At 43.1% G+C, this 21,627-nt stretch overlaps 1 protein-coding gene across 1 annotated transcript in view; it reads right to left on the bottom strand.

Moving 5' to 3' along the window:
* Positions 1–10,283: 10,283 nt before the first annotated feature.
* The window catches only part of LOC106093611 (E3 ubiquitin ligase Rnf121), a 31,842-nt gene continuing 20,498 nt past the window's right edge, over positions 10,284–21,627 (bottom strand). Inside the window, exons 4-7 of the mRNA XM_059366899.1 lie at positions 11,391–11,545; positions 11,103–11,331; positions 10,787–11,022; positions 10,284–10,722 (exon numbers count right to left, since the gene is read on the bottom strand). Of these exons, the coding sequence (XP_059222882.1) occupies positions 10,602–10,722; positions 10,787–11,022; positions 11,103–11,331; positions 11,391–11,545 (741 nt within the window). The 3' untranslated portion in view covers positions 10,284–10,601. The remainder of the gene's footprint in view (positions 10,723–10,786; positions 11,023–11,102; positions 11,332–11,390; positions 11,546–21,627) is intronic.

Raw genomic sequence — 21,627 nt, 5'->3', positions numbered from 1 at the left:
TATATTAATAAAACGTATAATTTAATAAAACAATAAACCGTTTCTTACTTACTTTTTACGTGATCGGGAGGGTCAACGATTCTTTTTGAGTAATTTTTTTCACAGCAATTGTTATACTCTCCGCCAAAGAGACGACAGTATATGTCCCTCAATTTATGCCAAAAAAGAAACAGGTCATTTTCGTGATAACGCTTTTTGAGTTGAAACGAAACTCTAAACTTGCTTTCTTTAAACAGCGCAGCAAGAAAATAGAAAATCCCTCTCGTCACGGGATAATTATGAGCATCACACAGGCCGGAACTTTGACCTTTAATCTTTGTGGTGTTCTTCGTTATCAAAAAAGCATAGCTGGGAGCTACTGGGCGCGTCTACTGGTTGTGGATAGTGGAATGCTCCATTCGGAATAGCTGCTACCGCAGTCTTGCTTAAATACTGAGTGTCTATGATGCTCGATACGACAAGGCGAGTTATTGGCGACTTTAACTAATCAATGGCCATCATGTTCCCGCGGCGATCCGTCGTATAGACCGGAACGAGCTTGCTTGCCTATAAAAGCTTAATGAGGATCGTCAACTTCACATGCAAATGTGGCTACAACAACAAACCCCTACTTCCAAAATCTCAACTCAAAAAGCATAAAAGAATAAACAACAAGTAGAAATGCTAAACCTCCTGTTTATAGTCGCGTCCGATCGCCGTTCCACAGTGCGACACCTCTTTGGAGAGAAGCTTTTACATGGCATAGTACCTCACAAATGTTGCCAGCATTAGGAGGGGATAACTATCGCTGTGAATTTGTTTCTTATATACTCGGATTAGAACCCAGGCGTTCAGCATCATAGGCGGCCATGCTAACCTCTGCGCTACGGTGGCCATAAAACCGGTTTAAGGCTCTCATCAGCTGATTTTATAAAGGAAAAACAGATGATCGAGCCATTAAATCCGGATTTTAAGTTATGTAAATACCGATATTGCCTACAAATTTTGTGAAGTACCGTCTGTAGTTATTCGTTTTGCATTTCTTTTTATATCAATGATGAAAAGTCAATGAAATTTTCTCTAAAACTAAAATTTTATAGAAATTTGTTATGCAACATGAATTCAAAGGTTTTTTTTTTAATTTGCAATAAAATAATCTCTAGCCAAGTCTTCGATGCAACTTCCTATAATGCTTAGTAAAATTTACGCTATAGGCAATGCCAGGAAAATTTTCCCTACAAACAAAATTCTAATAAAATATTTTATAAAGACATAATTTCAATAAAATCATCTGTAACGTCTTTGGTTAATCAATGTAAAAAAAATTATAAACAAAACGAGTAAAAACTAAATAAGTTCGCCAGAGCCAAATCTTGGATAACCAGCACCATGGATTATGCGAATAATTTACAATTCCCGGACGACACGAAATCACTATGAGCACCACACAGGCTGGAACTTTGAGCTTCGACTTGTGTGTTGTCCATCGTTATCACGAAGATGCTCCGTGAGCAGACCAAGTATATTTTCTACTAGCGCCTAGAGAGAGAATATGACCGCTGCCCCGCCTATGATATTAATATCGTTCTGGGAGATTTTAATGCGAAGAAGGGAAGGAAGACATCTTTGGTCCAACAGTCGGAAAGTTTAGCCTCCACGAGATAACGTCCGGTAATGGGTTGAGGGTGATAGATTTCGACGCGGCAAAAAATATGGTAGCACCAGATTTCAACATAAAAATATTCAAAAAGCTATATGGCTGTCATCCGACCACAACACGAGGAACCAAATTGATCACGTTGTGATAGATGGAAGACATTCATCCAGTGTGTTAGATGTGCGATCGATCCGTGGAGCGAATATAAATTCGGATCATTACCTTGTTGCAGGGATCTAACACGGCACGTAAGCTGGACATTGAAAAGCTGCAAACATAACAGATGGCAACGGCATACTCCACTCGTGTGACCCAACTGCTTGATGAAGGCACTCCTTGTTCCAATGATATATTGGGGCATTGGCCACTCCATGGAAAATGCCGCAAAATCAGTACTTGGGTACCGGAAGTCTCCCCCCCCCAAAACCCATGGTATGACCAATAGTATCGTGATTCTACTGAAACCAAGAATACGGCATATAGAGCAACCCTGCAAACAGTAGCAACGCGCACGATGAGTGAGAGGTATCGGGGAAAAAGGAGAAAGGAGAAAAGTCTATTCCGCAGAAAGAAAAAGGAAATGGAAAGACGTGAGTGTGAGCGAATTGAGATGTACAGGAGTCAGAATGAAGTCCGGAAATTCTACCAAAGAATTAAACATCAAACCGATGGCTTTGGTTCAGGCGCATCCTCCTCCAGATCGTCGTCAGCTCGTGGTTCATACGACGCCTTTATTCTCCATTAACGCAAACTGGTCCAAATATTTTACGAAGAATCTTTCTCTCAAATACTCCAAGGACTGCCTCATCAGCTTTCACAAGTACTCATGACTCAGAACCATATAACCACACGGGTAGTATCAGTGTCTTATACAGTGTAATCTTCCTCTGTCGATAGGTGGCCTTGTTTCTTACTCAATCCAAAGTAGCATCTGTTTGCCTGTATTATGCTTCTCTTTACTTCAAAATTGAAGTCATTCGTTTTGAGCGTAAAGGGGTATCGCAAGCGACTTTGTAGTCGACAAAGAGGAGTCTTATTCCTCTGTAGTTGGCACATTCCGTCTTGTCTCCTTTCCTGTGTACGGGACATAGTATGCTGAGGTTCCAATCATCGGGTATGCGATCTTCTAGCCAGATTGCGCAGACAGGCTGATGCATACGCCTTATCAACGTGTTGCCACCGGCTTGTTAATATAGATAAATGAAAATTATCTTAAAACATGCCGCAAGCTGAATTCTTCTCTCAATGACATGCTGTTGCTCGCTTGCAATTTCTAGATATCCTTTATTTCCTTTCCCGTGAAGGAGACTATGACGTTTATAGGATTTTGACAGTCACAGCTTCCCATATGTGTATCTTTCTTTCTTTTATGCATTTTCTTTTTGGCGTAAATTTAAAAGCTTGAAAGTTGCTGTAAAATTTTGAGAGCACAAAAATTGATCTGCCATTTGAATCCTGTTTGGAAAGACATAGATAAATTATATGTAGATAAAGAATTTGAACTTCACACATAGACTGGTTGATGAGTATTATCTAAGAACATACCTAAAGCAGAAAATAACACCATAGTTTCCTTTACGGAAAAGGAATTAATGCATATTTAGAATATGCAAACGACGCAAGCTGTATGCCATTGAGAGCAGAATTCTGCTTGCAGCATGTTCTTAGATAATTCTCATTTATCTATATTCACTAGCGCCACCAACCAGTCTAATTTATCTATAACCGACACCTATAAGTTTGAAATTTGCTGTAAAAGGCCACCGTAGCGCAGAGGTTAGCATGTCCGCCTATGACGCTGAACTCCTGGGTTCGAATTTTCAGCGGTGGTTTTCCCCTCCTAATGCTGGCAACATTTATGAGGTACTATGCCATATAAAAGCTTCTCTCCAAAGAGGTGTCGCACTGCGGCACGCCGTTTGGACTCTGCTATAAAAAGGAGGCCCCTTATCATTGAGTTTAAACTTGAATCGGATATGTGAGAAGTTTGCCCCTGTTCTTTAGTGGAATGTTCATGGGCAAAGTTTGCCATTTCGCAATTTGTAAAATTTTTAGAGCACACAAATGTTTTTGTTATTTCAATTCTCTCTGTGATTTAAGCACTTAGTATTTAAGCAAGTGCCGGTGCACAGTGTCGTGAATTCAGACTATTCAGGGGATTCTTTTATATGAAAGCTATATCAGGTTACAGGCCAATTTGAACAATACTTACCCTGGATGTTGAAAATCAAAACGGGAGTTGTATCAGATCGTTGTTTGAAGTCATAACAAAACACTCCGCGCAAAATTTCAGCCAAATGGAACAGAAATTAAGGTTTCTAGTGACTATTCTTGAGTCAAATCGAAGTACCACACAGGCCAGAACATTGAGGTCCGATGCGTGTGGTGTTCATTGCTGTCACGAGGAGCTTTGGTGCGAACTATCGGGCGTCCACAGGTCGCGGATAGTAGAATGGTCCATACGGAGTAACTGCAACGGCACTCGCGGGCAATCAGCGGTATCGAGGTCGGGCGGCACCGGTTCTTGCACTAATACTGAGTGCCAATGATGCTCGATATGAAAAGGCGAGTTAATGGCGTCCAAGGCAACATTGTCCCCGGTGGTCGGTCCTTTGGAACGCAACGAGCTTGCTCACCTACAGGAGTTTGATGAGGATCGCCACCTCCACATGAAAATGTGGCTACAATAACAACCACTTTATATGGCAGTCATCTAATCCCATACTATGGTGGTGGGTTTAAAAAGAAATAACAACTTTTGTTGGCGCAGGCAAATGCAGCTGATACTTTTACATTTTTAAGACTTAAAGAACAAAAAGCTAGGGTGAACGTTTTTTGAACATTTTATTCCTGATCCACTTAAGTTGGGATTCACTTCCTCGAGTTCGTCTTACTAAGTTCTTCAGTTTTGTGTAAATGTAAATTCCATATGATCAATATTTATATGCAAAAAAACATAATGTCACATTATTTACATCCAAAACTAACCAACTGACTCACTTTTATACCGACCGTTTCTCTAAATATTGAGACGTTGGAGCACTTAGGTGGGGACATACACCAACTTGGCGGAGTGGCATGGAAAACAATTAAGGATTTTGTAAGTGTCTTGGAATTCCTAACTTAGATTTCTTTTTTTCGAGGTTACTTTTTTTGTATTTAGAGCGCTCAACAAGTCTCTTACTGCCTTAGGTGTATGTCCATAGTGACATGGGGTGGATTAATATCTGCACCCTCTTTTCAATCTAACCTTAACTACTCTAAATATTAAAAATTGTGAGAACAGGCGCAGCTTTTAATTTTCGTCATTAAACAAGGAAAAAGGCATTGCCAAAAATTATTGCGTTTAAACCCCTTTATACACAAAACTACTTGAAACCGAATATCACATTTTCAGTAGTTAGAATATTTCTCTGTCAAATTGCATCTAACAATTGCATTCCAAATATGTTGACTTTTGCCATTTTTGGCCACCGTCGTGGTACTGTGCGGTGCCGCCCGGCACCACACTGAGACTCTCTACTCGACACCGCTGATTATCCGCGACTGCAATTACAGCTACTCCACTATTCGTAAACGGTGGACACGCCCGCTCCCTCCCGGCTGAGCTTTTCTGGTGACGTTATACCGCCCTGTGACAGGTGGTATTTCGTATGAGTACCGAAGGAAATAAGTGTACTTCCCATACCAGAATAGTAAATATTGAATACTGTGGGACACCACTGTAGCGCGGAAGTTAGCATGTCCGCCTATGACGTTAAACGCCTGGGTTCGAATCCTGACGAGACATCAGAAAAAATTTGTTCAATGATGGTTATTCCCTCCTTATGCTGGCGACATTTATCAGGTATTATGCCATGTAAAAACTTCGCAATTTTCATCTCGATTGGACTAAAATTTTGTACAATGACTTCCAACTCACTCTATCAATACAACTTCCAACAGATGCATAGAATCATGTGTGTACCATGGGAGTAGTGTAAATTATGCAGACAAAAATTTGCCATTAAACAAAAACACATGCATTGGGAATAATACAGCTAATAGACAGGGTTGTCGAGCGTGGTAAATTTGGTATTTGTATCATAGAGGCGTTATCGCAATAAATTCAGTACAAGTACAACATACCAACGTACGGCCCGTGAAGCTTTCACAACTAATACATGTGATGGTTTTTCTAAACCAAATTACGAAACGCGTCCCATAGTGGTTGGTGTGTGTTGCGATCTCTTGCTTTCCTTTTCCATTTGCAAAGAAAAATTTCCGACCATTGAGCTCGTTTCGAAAGAGAAACAAACGGAAATTTGGTTTTATTGAGTCTGTGCATTAATGTTGCTTCTAAATAAATCAACTCCTGATTTGTACTTCTCATTTTCGTTTAAAATGCAGGTGATGGGAAATTAACGATAGTATCGATATTTATTATTACGTTAAGTTAGGTTGGGTTGAAAAGAAGGTGCAGATATTAATCCGCCCCATGCCACTATGGACATACACCTAAGCAAGTAATCGGCTTGTTGTGCGGTCTAAATACAAAAAAAAAAAAAAATAACCTCTAAAAAGAAAATTTTAAGTTAGGAATTCCGTGCAACTTACAAAATCCTTAATTGTTTCCAATACCAAACCCCTAAGTTGGTTCATGTCTGTTGTCGTGTCTCCATCTAAATGCCGGTATCGGTTAGACGCGAAAGCCGGGCAATGACAAAGGAAATGCTCCAACGTCTCATCATCTTCCCCGCATGCCCTACACATGCTAACACTTACAGTACGGATTTTACATAAATGAGCTCGTAGTCCTATGTGTCCCGTTATGATACCAATAGCTATACTGACCTCCTTCTTGCTTCCTTTCAGTAATAGCCTCGTCTTCCCACGATCTGGATCCCCCCATAGGATTTTCGCCGTCCTACCGACCGTTTCGTTGTTCCACAATGTTGCATGCGCATTCGTCGCCCACGACCATACACTGCAAGACTGTTCGTGACCTTACCGTCCTGCTTGTAATTGCCCTTATGGGAATTTTACTGTCGGTAAAATTCCCAAGCAAGCATTCCGTGATCGCCCGGATCTTCGCCTGCAGGACCGTATTAAGGTCAGGCAGTCTAAAACAGATCTCAATCCCTGGGTTCTCAATGTAAATCCCAACCCCCCCCCTCTGTCCTCTAGCTTTGATCCATCCGTGTAACATGATCTTCCAGATGGCAATACTAGGTTTCCGTCAATCCAAGACTGTGCCGATGGAGCAGTGCCTCGCACTCGACTTCAAGGTTCATCTCAGGTATCCGATCGGAAACCCCTACCCTTCCTTCCAGGTTTCCTATCGTCACTTCGATTGTACCGTGTTGGTATGAGCTGCTCCCATCCTCAATCCATTCTCCCATCGCCTTAAGTCTCATAGCCGTAGTGGCTGCCTCACGCTTAATCTGTATGTCAATGGGTCGGATATCTAGAATAGTCCCCAGTGCCCTAGTGGGCGCGGTCCTCATCGCTCCGGCTATGCCAAGACAACATGTTTTCTGAATCTGTTTTATGGTCCTTTTGTTGCACTTTTTCTCCATAGCAGTCCACCAAACTACTGATACTACGCTCCTGTAGAGCCAGTGGACTATCCTCGGATTTAGGCCCCATTTCGAGCTTACGGCCCGTCTACATAGGGCCCAACATCTGTGAGCCTTCTCTGTACTCTGCTGAATCTGACACTTCCAATTCAGTTTCCTATTTATTTATAATTAGAAATATCGAAAATATCGAATGTTGCGTTATCGATAGTTAAAAATTAAATGAATGAATGTTCGTGGTCAAATTTCGGCCCACTATCATTATCTCACTGTGGCTCCAAATCAAAAAAAACGTATTGAAATTTAGCCTTACAAATTATTTCGAGTGGCCCAGGTCCTCCGTGCTCCCCCTGGCTACGTCGCATATTAATATTTTGATTTGTAACACAATGGAATAACCAGGTTAGTGTACCCAACGCTATTTTTATTTTCCAAACGTAGAAAATATCAATGAAATGTTTGCAAAAGTTTTCTCGACAAAATTTCAATAAAATTTTTCCTAAAGCAAAATGTTAATGAAACTTTTTGTAAAGACAACATTTTGAAGTTTTTTTTTCTGTTGGGGCGAACGAAGATCTTTAATTACATAATTTATTGTATATTTCTCTTTCGATGCAAGCTTAATGACCGAAGAAATGCTGTAATGGAAAAGGAAAACCAGGGTTCACCACAGCGAACAAACCACTGTAGGACGAACATCGTCTGGAGTAGGGGGACTCCTCATTCACATTTTCCAATGTTTTTCCTTGAAGTAACGGCCTATACGGGATGACTATGAGCACCACACAGGCTGGAACTTTGAGCTCCGACTTGTGTGGTGCCCATCGTTATCACGGGGAGCTTAGCTGAAAGCTACCGGGCGCGTATACAGGTTGCGGATGGTGGAAAGCTCCGTTTTTATGCGGAGTAGCTGCAAATTCGGCCGCGGGCAGTCAACGATTTTCGAGAGGAGAGTCTCAGTGAGTAGTCAAGTGGCACTGGCTCTTAATTAAATACTACGGCATAAAGAGCAACCCTACAATCAGTAGCAACGCGCCAGATGAAGGAGTGGTATCGGGAGCAAAGGAGAGAGGAGAAACGTCTATTCCGCAGAAAGATAAAGGAAACGGAAAGACGTGAGTGCGAGCGAATTGAGATGTACAGGAGTCAGAATGAAGGCCGGAAATTCTACCAAAGAATTAAACACGAAACCGATGGCTTTGGTGCAGGCACATCCTCCTGCAGAGACAAAGAAGGAAATCTGGTAACTGGTACAGATAACATGCTGAGGATATGGAAAGAACATTTTACCCAACTGCTAGTGCCCGATGTTGGCGGTGAAGAGGATACCGCAGAACCAATCCCTGATGATGGTATAGAATGTTTACCTCCTAGTCAGAATGAGGTCCAAGTAGCAGTAACCCGACTAAAGAACAACAAGACAGCAGGAGCCGACGTGTTACCCGCTGAACTATTTAAGACCGGAGGCGACACGCTGATAAGGCGTATGCATCAGCTTATCTGCGCAATCTGGCTAGAAGAACGCATACCCGATGCTTGGAACCTCAGCATACTATGTCCCGTACACAAGAAAGGAGACAAGACGGAATATGCCAGCGGAATAAGTCTCCTCCCCATCGCATACAAGATACTCTCGAGCGTACTGTGTGAAAGATTAAAACCTAAAGTCAATGAGATAATTGGGCCCTATCAATGCGGGTTTAGACCAGGTAAATCCACCCTAGACCAGATATTCACACTGCGCCAAATCCTGGAAAAGATCCGAGGACAAATTAACACCTACCATCTCTTTGTTGACTACAAAACCGCCTTCGATACTCCTTTACATTCAAAGGTATTTCAAGCCATGTCTGAGTTTGGTATCCCTGCAAAATTAATAAGACTCTGCAGGATGACACTTGCTGATACGCGTTCCTCAGTAAGAATAGGAAAGAATCTCTCCGAACCATTTAATACCAAACGAGGTTTCAGGCAAGGAGACAGCCTATCGTGCGATCTCTTTAATATCCTGCTGGAGAAGATTATACCAGATGCAGATGTGAATAGATATGGCACACTAATCACAAGAGAGCACATGCTACTCGCCTATGCCGACGATATCGATATCATAGGTCGGTCACCGGAAGTAGTAACTGCAGCCTTTAAAAGAATCGAAAGAGAGTCAGTGAAAATGGGTCTGGCAGTAAATGGAGATAAGACGAAATGGATGGTTTCAACTCCCAAAAAGCCTTGCACAACCGAGCAGATAAAGAAAATGGAGAAAGTTGGCAACCACAACTTTGAGATAGTCAGTAACTTTATCTACCTCGGCACCGCCTAAACCGAAACGAATGACACCAGTTTTAAGATAAAGCGAAGAATAATACTGGGAAACAGATGCTACTTTGGACTCTGTAAGCAGTTTTAGAAACAAGGCCACCTCTCGACAGACGAAGACTACATTTTACAAGACACTGATACTACCCGTGCTGTTATATGGTTCTGAAGCATGGGTACTTGTGAAAGCAGATGAGGCAGTGCTTGGAGTATTTGAGAGAAAGATTCTTCGTAAAATATATGGACCAGTTTGCCGTAACGGAGAATATAGGCGACGTATGAACCACGAGCTGTATGAGCTGTATGAGCTGTATGACGACGATAACATAGTTACACGCATCAAAATACAACGGCTGCGTTGGCTAGGTCATGTTGTCAGAACGGATGAAGAAGCTCCAGCAAAGAAGTCTTTTGAAGGCAAACACGGTGGTACACGCAAACCGGGAAGACCAAAAGCCCGATGGAAAGATCAAGTTGTGGGAAACACCTCGAAACTTGGTGTCAGAGATTTTAGAATGAGCGCAGAAGATCGAGGCGCTTGGAACGCTATTCTACGTTCGGCTAGAGGAACAAATATTCTGTCATAGCCAATTAAAGTAATGTAAATGGTTTTTTATCCATAAAACTACAATTGCAGCCATGAATGGCACAGACAACATGTCTCTGTCTCTCATCTTATTTAGCTATTGCTTTGCAACTTTAACTTAAAAAAAAAAACATACAAATATGCACAAGACCACATAATATAAAATGAATAAAGCAAAACACAAAAGTTCGAAGGCATTATTACGCTATATTTTATTTTAAATATTTCTTTTGTACAAAATAAAATTAAACTCTGTTTTGGTACAAATTCAATGTGAAGCTTCTTACTATTAATTTTACGTTTTTGTTACAAATTTTTTCCCGTTCGATATGCAACGGTAGGCATGAAAAATCTCACTTATTTAATTAGAGGACACTCAAACAAACAAATAAACAAAAAAATAACAAAACAAAATGGCATTAAGAACATAGTTTACTATATTTATGTTTGTGTACGTGTTCGAATGTGTATAACTATCTTGACTAGAAGTTGAGGAAAATGTTGACTATTCTAAGCCTAGAGCATAGTTGATGCCTTGGACAATGAAAAATATAAGCGGTTGCCAGGCAACCAAAAACCGAATCCAATCCAAAAGACGTCCATAAAGAACATGAGGGCGTTCCCAGCTAAAATGGAATGAATAATCAATAAATGATGGGTATATCCAGAACAAGGCCAACATATACTAACGGATTGCAAAACATTTTCTTTAGGTCCACCTTTTCTTTGCAGTAGGGACATGTTTGCTTTTTGCCCACAATACACCAACCCCGTATACAAAATTCGTGAAATACATGATTGCAAGATAATTTATATGTATTCTCAATAATGCCTTCTTCTTTTTCACTAACTAAGAGCAGATTACCACACACGGCACACACATTCTCTTCCAAGTGTCTGGTGGGAATACCTTGTGGTGTATAGTACTAGAATTCGAGAAACAAAAGCAAAATATTAATTTGCGCATAGAAAACATAGGAAAGGAAAAAATGTGCATTTCACTTACCCCAACTAATGACGCCATTTTCTCTGAGCAGATTTCTGATATGTCTCTTCCCAGAACGCCAATATAAAGGCCATAGAAAACAAACATTAAACCCACATCCATCCAAACATTTGGAGCTTGATTAAAAATAAAATTAAAACCTAGAAATGTGGCCATCATTATCAGATAACCGACGATTCCAAGTCCATAACTTAGTTTGTATATGAAGTAAAACCATTTGTATACCAGTCTAAAATAAAGAATAATTTTATGAAACATACATGTAAGGCGATGATTGGACGAAATTACCTTGGAGTTGTTCCCTCTATGGGTTTACTAATAGCTTTTCTTATTACTATTGCTGTAATCGTGGAAAATATCGACCAAATGATTATAAAACGTATCCAACCGTAAAAGAAAGATATGCCCAACGGTATGACCCACATTGCCAGCAATGTCACTGCCTAAAAAAAGCAACAGATTATATGTCAAGTTATTGAATTATTTAAATACTTAAAAATATATATATTTCCATGACAAATACCGCAGAAATAAAATGTGCGTGGCCAACCAACGAGTTAGCACAAGCAGGTGGTGTCCCGCTTGCAGGGATACGAATACGATCACGATGGGTTCGTGCAATAGGGTCGGCAGCGGATGAAAGCCCGGCCCAGAGGGTCGCTGGCAGCCCCAGCACTAGGTATCGAAGCGATGGTCCAATCCGCCAACCATCTAAAAAAAATCACGATAACCCCGCGATGGCGACCTATGGATTCAGAACACGGTTTATGATTGGAACATGGAACGTCAGAACTCTCATAGAAGCATCGAGACTTTACCAAGTCCAGAACGAGATGTCAAACTACAACCTAGACATCCTCGGTTTAAGTACTGTACGATGGCCGAAATCCGGAAATATGGATCTTCAAGGTGGCTACCACCCATTTCATTTTTTCAGGCAATGAAATCCCCCGAATAAATGGGTTCGGCCTTTTACTGTCGCCGAAAGCAAAGCGAGCTCTTCCATCATAAAATGTTATATCTGAACGCATCTTGATGGCAAGATTGAATTCCGCAAAATATCCATTGTTCAATGCTACGCCCCAACCGAATCCGATGACGACGAAACAAAGGATCAAATCTATTCTCAACTCGACTCAGTGACACGGTCCTTACCAAAAGGAGACATTAAAATTGTTATGGGAGATTTTAATGCCAAGGTGGGCAATAACAACAATAATCTACAAGCAATCATGGGAATTCAAGAACTTGGCGGTAGCAGGAATGACAATGGCGACAAATTGGTTGATTTCTGAGCAAGAAACCGGCTGTTTAATGCGGGCACAAAATTCCCCCGTAAAAATATACACAAATATACTTGGGAATCACCAGACCAGAAAGACCCGTAATCAAATCGACCACGTACTTAGCAGCAAACTCTTTCTGGGTTCGCTGATGGATGTGAAAACTAGACGAGAAGCCGGCATCGATAGTGACCACCTGCTCTTAGTGGCCACTCTACGTCTACGCCCAGCCGTCGTGAAAACGTCTCAAACAAAAAGCACAAAGTTCAACCTCTTAAACCTAAAAGACCCCGAAACAGCACGCTAATACAAGACAACATTAAAGGAGAAGCTGCAGCTGCAAAATAACACCCATACATGGGTCGACATAACAGCAGCATGTACGGAGATGGCCACCTCTATCATAGGCATTGTTCGACCATCCCAAAAACCTTGGATAAGCAACGAAACTATAGAGGGAATAAAACACCCTAAACGTCTATGCAACGCTCTGCTACGGGCAAAATCAAGTGTAATTAGAATAGCGACTGAATTTCGCGCATCCGCCTCGCTGGGCAAGCGCCTAGTTCGCAGAGATAAGCGAATATATTTTAATCCAATGGCAGCCGGTTGTACGCATCGGATTGACCCAATGGAACCCTTCATCGTCAAGGGCTGCCGCCTCAGTGTACGTGTTCACTTTTTTCCGGAGTGCCTTCTCCGCAAGCTTCTGGTCCGTGCCGGGATTGAAAAGAACCCCGTACCCTGCTTCTGTACGGTTTGCCAGAATCGCCTCCATCATCGGTCGGTGTCGGTGAGGTTTAACCAGTGCATGGAGTGGGTACTTTTCCGATCTTACGCTGTCCTCACTTCACTACGGGAATATAGTCACACTGGATATGCTGCAAGGTGCTGTGCGAACATAGCCCCCAATGGATCACAAGCGGCGTTGTCATCGCCTTTTACGTCCTCGTCGTTGGACTATGTGACTCCGCGACCATTCCCGTGCGGCAATATACACAACAGCAACATCCTAGCCCCAATATTGCCAGGCCAGTGCCGGGAAATGTATGTATCCTTCGGGATACACCATTCCGTATAGGCCCATGGAGTGCATGGCGATAGTAGTCAGGTCCGATACTGCCGAGATAGAGCTATACAACGTGTACATACCGCCGGTTGGTAGCTGTGTCCCAATTAATGACAAAGCTTACAACCCCGACATAAGTGGGTTACTATCTGACCACAATCGTCTGGTTCTAGGAGACTTTACTGCGCATCACACTTAATGGCATTCTCCCCTAGGTAACGACCACCGTGGCAAAGCTTTGGCAGAGCAGATTGAAAGCTCCACTAGGATAACAAAGAGGTGCGGCAGCTCGCCAGAAGTTACGAATGTCATCCATGGCGCCAAATCATCCAAGCGTTGGGTCAGGACGAAATCTCTAAACTGATGTTGATGAATCTGGATCTACCTGGAGTTGAGTACGATACTACTGTCCTCAACCTGTCTTTGAACACTCTTATAGTTCCCGATGTCAGGAAAATGGTCAGAGTGATCCCGCTACTGAAACCTGGAAGGACTCGAGTTTGGGGGAGCCGAACAGAACGATCTCCCTTCTCTCACCAGTAGCCAATGCCTCAAGAGTTTGCATTCGCCGAGCATCAGCATGGATTTCGAAGACTGTATAGAACAAAAACTGCTTCGCATGACATTACCGCACACATTTGCCGTGGTTTCAATCATCCCAGGCCATGTGATAGCATGGTCCTGTGGCACTGGACCTATCGAAGGCATTCGATGCGGTCAGCCATGCAAAACTATTTGAGGACATCGCCAAGACGTCTCTCCAGCCAGGCCTGAAACGCTGTTTGGTGGCCAGACATTTGTGGAATTTAGGGATAAGATGTCGAATCACCGTAGAGTGAAACAGGGAGTTCCCCAGGGCGGGGTGATATCTATGGCACTGCTTAACCTCCAGCTATCCTCCATTTCACCCCCTCCAGACGGCATAGAGATCGTATCATATGCGGACGACTGTACGATCATGGCATCAGGCCCCCCACCCATTGATGACATCTGCGATAGGTTGAACGTCTACCTCAACGAGCTTGCCTCATATTTCGCTGCAAGAAATCTGAAGATATCCGCCACCAAATCTTCAGCCACACTGTTCACTACAAATACGCGTGAGGTGAATACCGATCTGACTGTGATGGTCGATGGAGAAATGATTCCGACTCTTTGCGGATCGCTTCGAGCACATAAAGGCGAAACTGGAACGACTGAATTAAAATGCTGCTTAAGTAGGCCTGAGGATAAACATAGCAAAGACCAAATTGATGAGGATAGGAACATAAAATCTGACACCGCTCAGTATAAATGACCATATCATTGAAGACGTTGGCAGAAAAATAACAAAGGACGGAGGATCAGAGACAGACATACGCGTACGTATCAACAAGACTAGAAGCGCCTTTCTTAAACTCAACAAAGTTTGAAGATGCAGTGACATCCCACATAATACAAAAGTCAGGATCTTCATCCAGTAGTGTGAAATCCATTTATTATATGATTGCACAACTTTGAGCTTGAGACAAGCGACCTGCTTACGTCAAATACTTCGAATTTTCTGGCTAAAGCGTATTTCAAATGAATAATAGCAAATAAGAACAAACACTTCCCTGTCGATGTAGAAACCAGGAAGAGGAAATGGACTTGGTTGGGTCATATACTACGCCGACCGCGCGACGATATTGCGAGAAATGTCCCACAACACCAGCGAGGGAGGGGACGCCCGAAAAACACATGGGTCCGCTGTACGAAAAGAAAGTTGCAATCAACCCATATATCGTGAAATCAAGCTAAGTTGTTGTTGTTGTTGTTGTAGCAGTTTATTGTGTACTATCTTTCGTCTGCTTGATTCTGTTGAGTGTCAAGACCCAGGAACTCCGCGACTAAGATGGGGTGCGTCCACAGGGATCTGGGTCTGAGTCGAGTGGGTCTGGCCGGGCAGTTAAACAGGTGACGTGTATCGTGCGGTCCCTGGTTACAATCGGGACATACATCTTGCACGTCGGCATCAATCCTAGCTCTGTGGGAATTGAGGCGGCTTCATCTGCCGGAACGTAATTGAGCCAGAACCACTCTGGTTTGCCGGGGGAGGTCGATTTCTTCGGGTGCAATGGGTGGCGGTCGTTCTCCAAGGACTACATTCACCCGGTAGCCAATTAACGCGTCTGCTACCGTGTCTGCATGAATGTTGTTCAGACCCGCTTGATATGCCGCTTGATCTAGAGGTTCTCTCTTGTAGCGTTGGACCTCACGCTCTAGATCGTGTAGATCTACCTTAAGGCTTCTGGGCGGTGGGTATCTATCCACAAGATGATGATTTGGATGATTTCTGCGATAACAGCCCAGAAGGTATTGCTTAGACAGCATGTAGTTATGTCTTCGCACTGGTAGGATCTTTGTCTCCTGATGGAGGTGGTCCACATGAGAACTAAGGAGACAGCCCGTCGCAGTTCGGAGGGCGGCATTCTGACAGATCTGAATATTATTCCACTGCGTGTCACAAAGTTGACGTGACCACACTGGCGCTGCATAACTTACCCCAGACCGGCCAATTGCTTTGTACGTGGTCAACAAGGTTTCTTTGTCTGCACCCCAAGTGCTGCCAGCGAGTGACTTGAGGACCTTGTTTCTACTTTTGACTTTATTGCAGATTGCTGTGGCATGTGGGGAGAAAGTGTAGGAGCTGTCAAATGTGACGCCAAGTATTTTGGGACACTTGATGGTCGGAATCATTTCTCCATCGACCATCACAGTCAGCTCAGAATTCACCTCACGCGTATTTGTAGTGAACAGTGTGGCTGAAGATTTGGTGGCGGATATCTTCAGATTTCTTGCAGCGAAATATGAGGCAAGCTCGTTGAGGTAGACGTTCAACCTATCGCAGATGTCATCAATGGGTGGGGGGCCTGATGCCATGATCGTACAGTCGTCCGCATATGATACGATCTCTATGCCGTCTGGAGGAGGTGGGATGGAGGATAGGTAGAGGTTAAACAGAGCCGGAGATATCACCCCACCACGGTGTTTTGACTTCTTATCCCTAAATTCCACAAATGACTGGCGGCCATACAGATAATTCGCGACCCAACGTTTCAGGCCTGGCTGGAGGGACGTGTTGGCGATGTCCTCAAATAATTTGGCATGGCTGACCGTGTCGAATGCCTTCGATAGGTCCAGTGCCACGAGGACCGTCCTATCACATGGCCTGGTTTGATTGAAGCCACGGCAAATGTGTGTGGTGATGGCATGCAAAGCTGTTGTTGTGCTGTGCAGTCTCCGAAATCCGTGTTGATGCTCGGCGAATGGAAATTCTCCTACGAAGCTCGGGAGGAGTAATGCCTCAAGCGTCTTAGCCACTGGTGAGAGAAGGGAGATCGGTCTGTACGACTCCCCCAAACTCGGGTCCTTACCAGGCTTCAGTAGCGGGATCACTCTGCCCATTTTCCAGACATCGGGAACTATAAGAGTGTTCAATGACAGGTTAAGGACTGTGGTAAGGTACTCAACTCCAGGTAAATCCAGATTCTTCAGCATCAATGTAGAGATTCCGTCGGGGCCCAACGCCTTGGAAGGTTTGGAGCCACGGATGACATTCGTAACTTCGCCCACGGTAAATTGTGATGGCTGTTCATCGGCTCGGAGACCACGAATACGGCGAATGGCTCTCCTCCTTGCCCTGTCTCTCTCGGGATGCACAATAAATTGACGGTTGAACAACCTGGCGCATCTCTTCGGATCAGTCACGGTTAACTCGCCAAAAGTGACTGAGGTCCTGTCGTCCCGTCTACCGGGGTTCGAGAGAGATTTAACAGTGGCCCACAATTTGCCTGCGCCGGTGCCTAAGTTACATTGCTCCAAGTGTTCCAGCCACAAATTCCGCTTATGTTCGTTGACTACCCTGTTTATTTCCAGATTCAGCTCGCTGATTCTGGGGTTAGCGGGGTCCATAGCACGAATCCCATCACGCTCGTCTGCGAGTACCACTGCTTACGCCGGGAAATTGGGTCGCACTTGCGGTATTCGACCGGCTGGTATAAAGCGAGCGGCTGCTGCGTTGATGATGTCTCGGAATTTCCTCTCGCCAACAAGCACATCAGAGGGGGGTGGCAGTTCATTGAAGCGGCGATGGGTATACTCTCTGAAGCCAGTCCAATTGGCCTTCTTGTAATTGATGAACGTCCGGCGCTCAGAGGTTATGAAGTCGGGCGGTCGGTCGATGGTGAGGATTATGGGGAGGTGGTCTGACCCCAAAGAGATGACGGCTTGCCAGGATACGTCACTCAGGAGATCAGGGGATGCAATTGAGATGTCTGGCGAGCTGCTGCACCTCCTCGTAATCCTAGTGGGGGCATCCTCATTCACCGTGCAAAACGTGGCGCTATCTATCTGCTCTGCCAAAGCTATGCCACGCTGGTCGTTACCTAGGGGAGAATGCCATGACGAGTGATGTGCATTAAAATCCCCCAGAACCAGACGACTATGGCCAGATAGCAACCCACTAATGTCGGGGCTGTAGGCCTGGCCATTAATCGGGACACAGCTACCAACCGGCGGTATATACACGTTGTATATCTCTATCTCGGCAGTTCCAGACCTGACTGCTACCCCCATACATTCCATGTATGGGTCACTAGCGTCAAGCGCAGGCGAGATAGGTCTATACTGCACGGAATGGTGTATAACGAAGGCCAATCCCCCACCTCCATTCCTTGAGCGATCCTTACGTAGCACATTGTAGCCGTGACAACTGTGCAAGCTGCAGGTGTTAGTCAGCTTTGTCTCCTGGATCGCTGCGACCGATATGCTCTTCCGACTCATAAAATCTACAATCTCATCAATCTTGCCTCGCAGTACATTGCAGTTTAACTGCAAGAACGATACATTTCCCGACACTGGCCTGGCAATAGTAGGGCTAGGGTGCTGTCGTTGCATAAATTGCCGTACGGGAGAGGTCGGGGGGGTCACATAGTCCGACGACGAGGACGCCGAAGGCGACGACGGCGACGCTTGTGACCCACTGCTGGCTATGTTCGCACAGCACCTAGCGACATAGCCAGTATGACTATACTCCCGTAGCGAGGTTAGGCCAGAGCAAGAACGGAAATGTACCCACTCCAAGCACCGGTTACACCTCACCGACACTGACCGATGACGAAGGCGGTTCTGGCAAACGGAACAGAACCAGGGTCCGGGGTTCTTTTCAATCCCGGCACGGACCAGAAGCATACGGAGAAGGCACTCCGGGATGTGCCTTTCCCATGACGAAAAAAGACAAACACGTACACTGAGGCGGCAGCCCTTGCCGATGAAGATTCCATCGGGTCAATCCGGTGCGTACAACCGGCTGCCATGGGATTGATCAAGCTAAGTATTTGGCAACCGTTAAGAAATTTCAAACCATAAAAGAAGACGACGGAATAGGGCAGATTTCTTAATCAACCAACACCCTTCTGGCCAACATGTTGATAGAATTTATATATATACAACAGAGAATCATATTTTAAACAATTCAAATTTACTTATAAACTAAAAGCCTTACGCACAATCTATAAAACCAGTTTTTGAATGACTTTCCCAAGTTTCTATAATTTGTAATGGCACGATTTCATCCGACGTTGCGTTACATTTTCTTTTGTTTGAACATTCCTTTCTGCCACGCCGTTGGTTGCTGGATGCCCAGGAGCAATACATTTTTAAAAAATACCAGCATTTTGGCAGAATGTTTTATATTTATTACTTGTAAACATCGTTGCATTGTGGGATACGAGAACTTTTTGTAAACCGTATCTGGGAAATATATTCATCCTTTGTAGATGGTGATGATGTACTACAAACAGCAACATCTGCTCATTTCGACTTGGCATCGACGACGACAAGAAAATTATGACCGTTATGAGGTTATCTATACTATCTACACTAGTTGTTATTACAGCTTTTTCCAATGTGTCCAACTCATCGTTAACTTTTTGTATTAAAGCATAAGCAAAGGAAAGGCATTTCCTTCCTGTAAATATGGGTGGAGCCGTCGCGCAATTTGGTATAGACCCTTTCTTCTCGGTGAACACGTTTGAAAATTCCACAAACAATTCTTCGTTAACAGTTTTGTTATTGTAACTTCCTGTAACATTCACTTTACCATTTGGCTTAAATGTGTTCTTGGTGTACGAACGGAATATTATATTAGAAGGTTCTAATTGATTTGGCAGGTTCAGTTCTTGGAATGTTTTCCTTTGATTGGTACATTAGCAAAATATCGATCAGAACTTACATTTTTATTGTTTTGGTATACGTCCATAACCTTAAAAATTCCATAATTTGACTCGTCTGATTCGATGTAAACGTTCGGTGATGCAATTTCTTCTATGGCATTGGTTTTGTTTTCTGTGAGGGTTTTGCAAAATGGCTATTTCTGCCACACCGAATACACAAGCCTTCTATTCCAAGTTCGCGATAATTGAACTAACGTTTTTGTGACTTCGAACCTTTTGCAGCTTTGGTAAAATGTTTCTTCTGTCTATTGTCCACAATTTTATTTGTTTTGTGGCGTATTCATACTGCTAGTTAGGCTAGACGTTTCTCTCGCATCAACTTTTCCTTTATGGTGCTGGTACGTATACTCCGGATAAATTGAGCCCTTAAGAAAAGGTCAGCCACCGAATTCCCACAAGTAATACATGCATTGGCAAACTCACATTCTCCAAGGTTAGTGCGAAGAGCAGAAACAAATTCAGCAATTGACTGTTCTGTCAGGAAGGAATTGATACTGGGTAACTAAAACATTCTTCTTGGGTGCCAGATGAATTTCCAATAGTTTTAGAAGCTCCCCGTACTTTAGCTCAATTGGGTCTTTTGGTGATGCTAATGACGATTGAAACTTGAAGCTATTTCGCACAGTAATCTTCATTTGAGGTTATGTTCTTCAACTGGATGTAATTAACCGTAGAATATAATTGCTGTACATTTCCTTGCTGGAGTCAAACGACTCAAAATTTGGAATGTACATTGAATTTACTGATGAATCTCCCGCAGCTGATGTCGACGTACCCGTACTATTTAATTTCAAAAGTTGGGATATCATTATTTGTTGTACTTTCATAAACTCTTGAAATTGCGTACTATCCATTTCTATACTATGGTGTTTTTCTACTTCGTCGCCAAAAATGTAGTAGGAATGGAGGAAAACACGCGTTGTACTTGTGTGCTTACAAAGTAATAATTTATTGGTTATGGAAATGTAATGAGCAATGCCAGTAAATATGATCAAAAGAGAGATGATAATACAAGAGATGAGATAATGGCATTTAATGTTTGGTAAAACTGTAATGAGAATAGCAAATTTGCCACAAGAATGTAAAAATTGCCAGCAACATAAAATTCAAAACAAAAGTTCGTGAGGCAGCTCGCTCTAACAAGGCGAAAGTCTTATAAATTGTCCTGAAAGTACACGGTTTTACAGAGTTTTTAAAGTAGTGAGGCAATGAATTCCATAACCTTGCCGAACACGTACCGAATATGACAGGTCAAGGACAAGGTGAGGAAATTGTTGTAAAAGCGATGATGTATTCCTAGCATTACATAAAAAATGTATTGAATCAAAGAGATATTGGGGTAGGCCGAATTTTAAAACACATAAAAATAAGTAGATACAATAAGAACCACAAAATGATCAAAGGATCACCCTTAAAGTTGAGCACAGTAAAAATTATAATCAAATCGGGACCGATTGTCAAAAACAAGTCACAGGATACCATGAAGTCAGGAGTGCAGCTTTCGTATAGTTATCGACTTCATACCAAAAGAGACCCCGAGGCCGTACAAAATGTTAGGCATAAGAAGAGAATGGCGAAGGCTATATACAATAAGAACCACAAAATGATCAAAGGATCACCCTTAAAGTTGAGCACAGTAAAAATTATAATCAAATCGGGACCGATTGTCAAAAACAAGTCACAGGATACCATGAAGTTAGGAGTGCAGCTTTCGTATAGTTATCGACTTCATACCAAAAGAGACCCCGAGGCCGTACAAAATGTTAGGCATAAGAAGAGAATGGCGAAGGCTATATAATCACCTCAAAAAAGGTTTACTTTAGAACAGACGCTCAGAATGTGGACAGTTAAATTAAGAGTACTATCAATATCGAACCCGAGACAAAACACAGAGTCAACACAAGGAAAAACGACATTTT

Source organism: Stomoxys calcitrans, chromosome 4 (assembly GCF_963082655.1).
Source record: "Stomoxys calcitrans chromosome 4, idStoCalc2.1, whole genome shotgun sequence".
Lineage (NCBI taxonomy): Eukaryota > Metazoa > Arthropoda > Insecta > Diptera > Muscidae > Stomoxys > Stomoxys calcitrans.
This window is presented reverse-complemented; position numbering and strand designations above follow the sequence as displayed.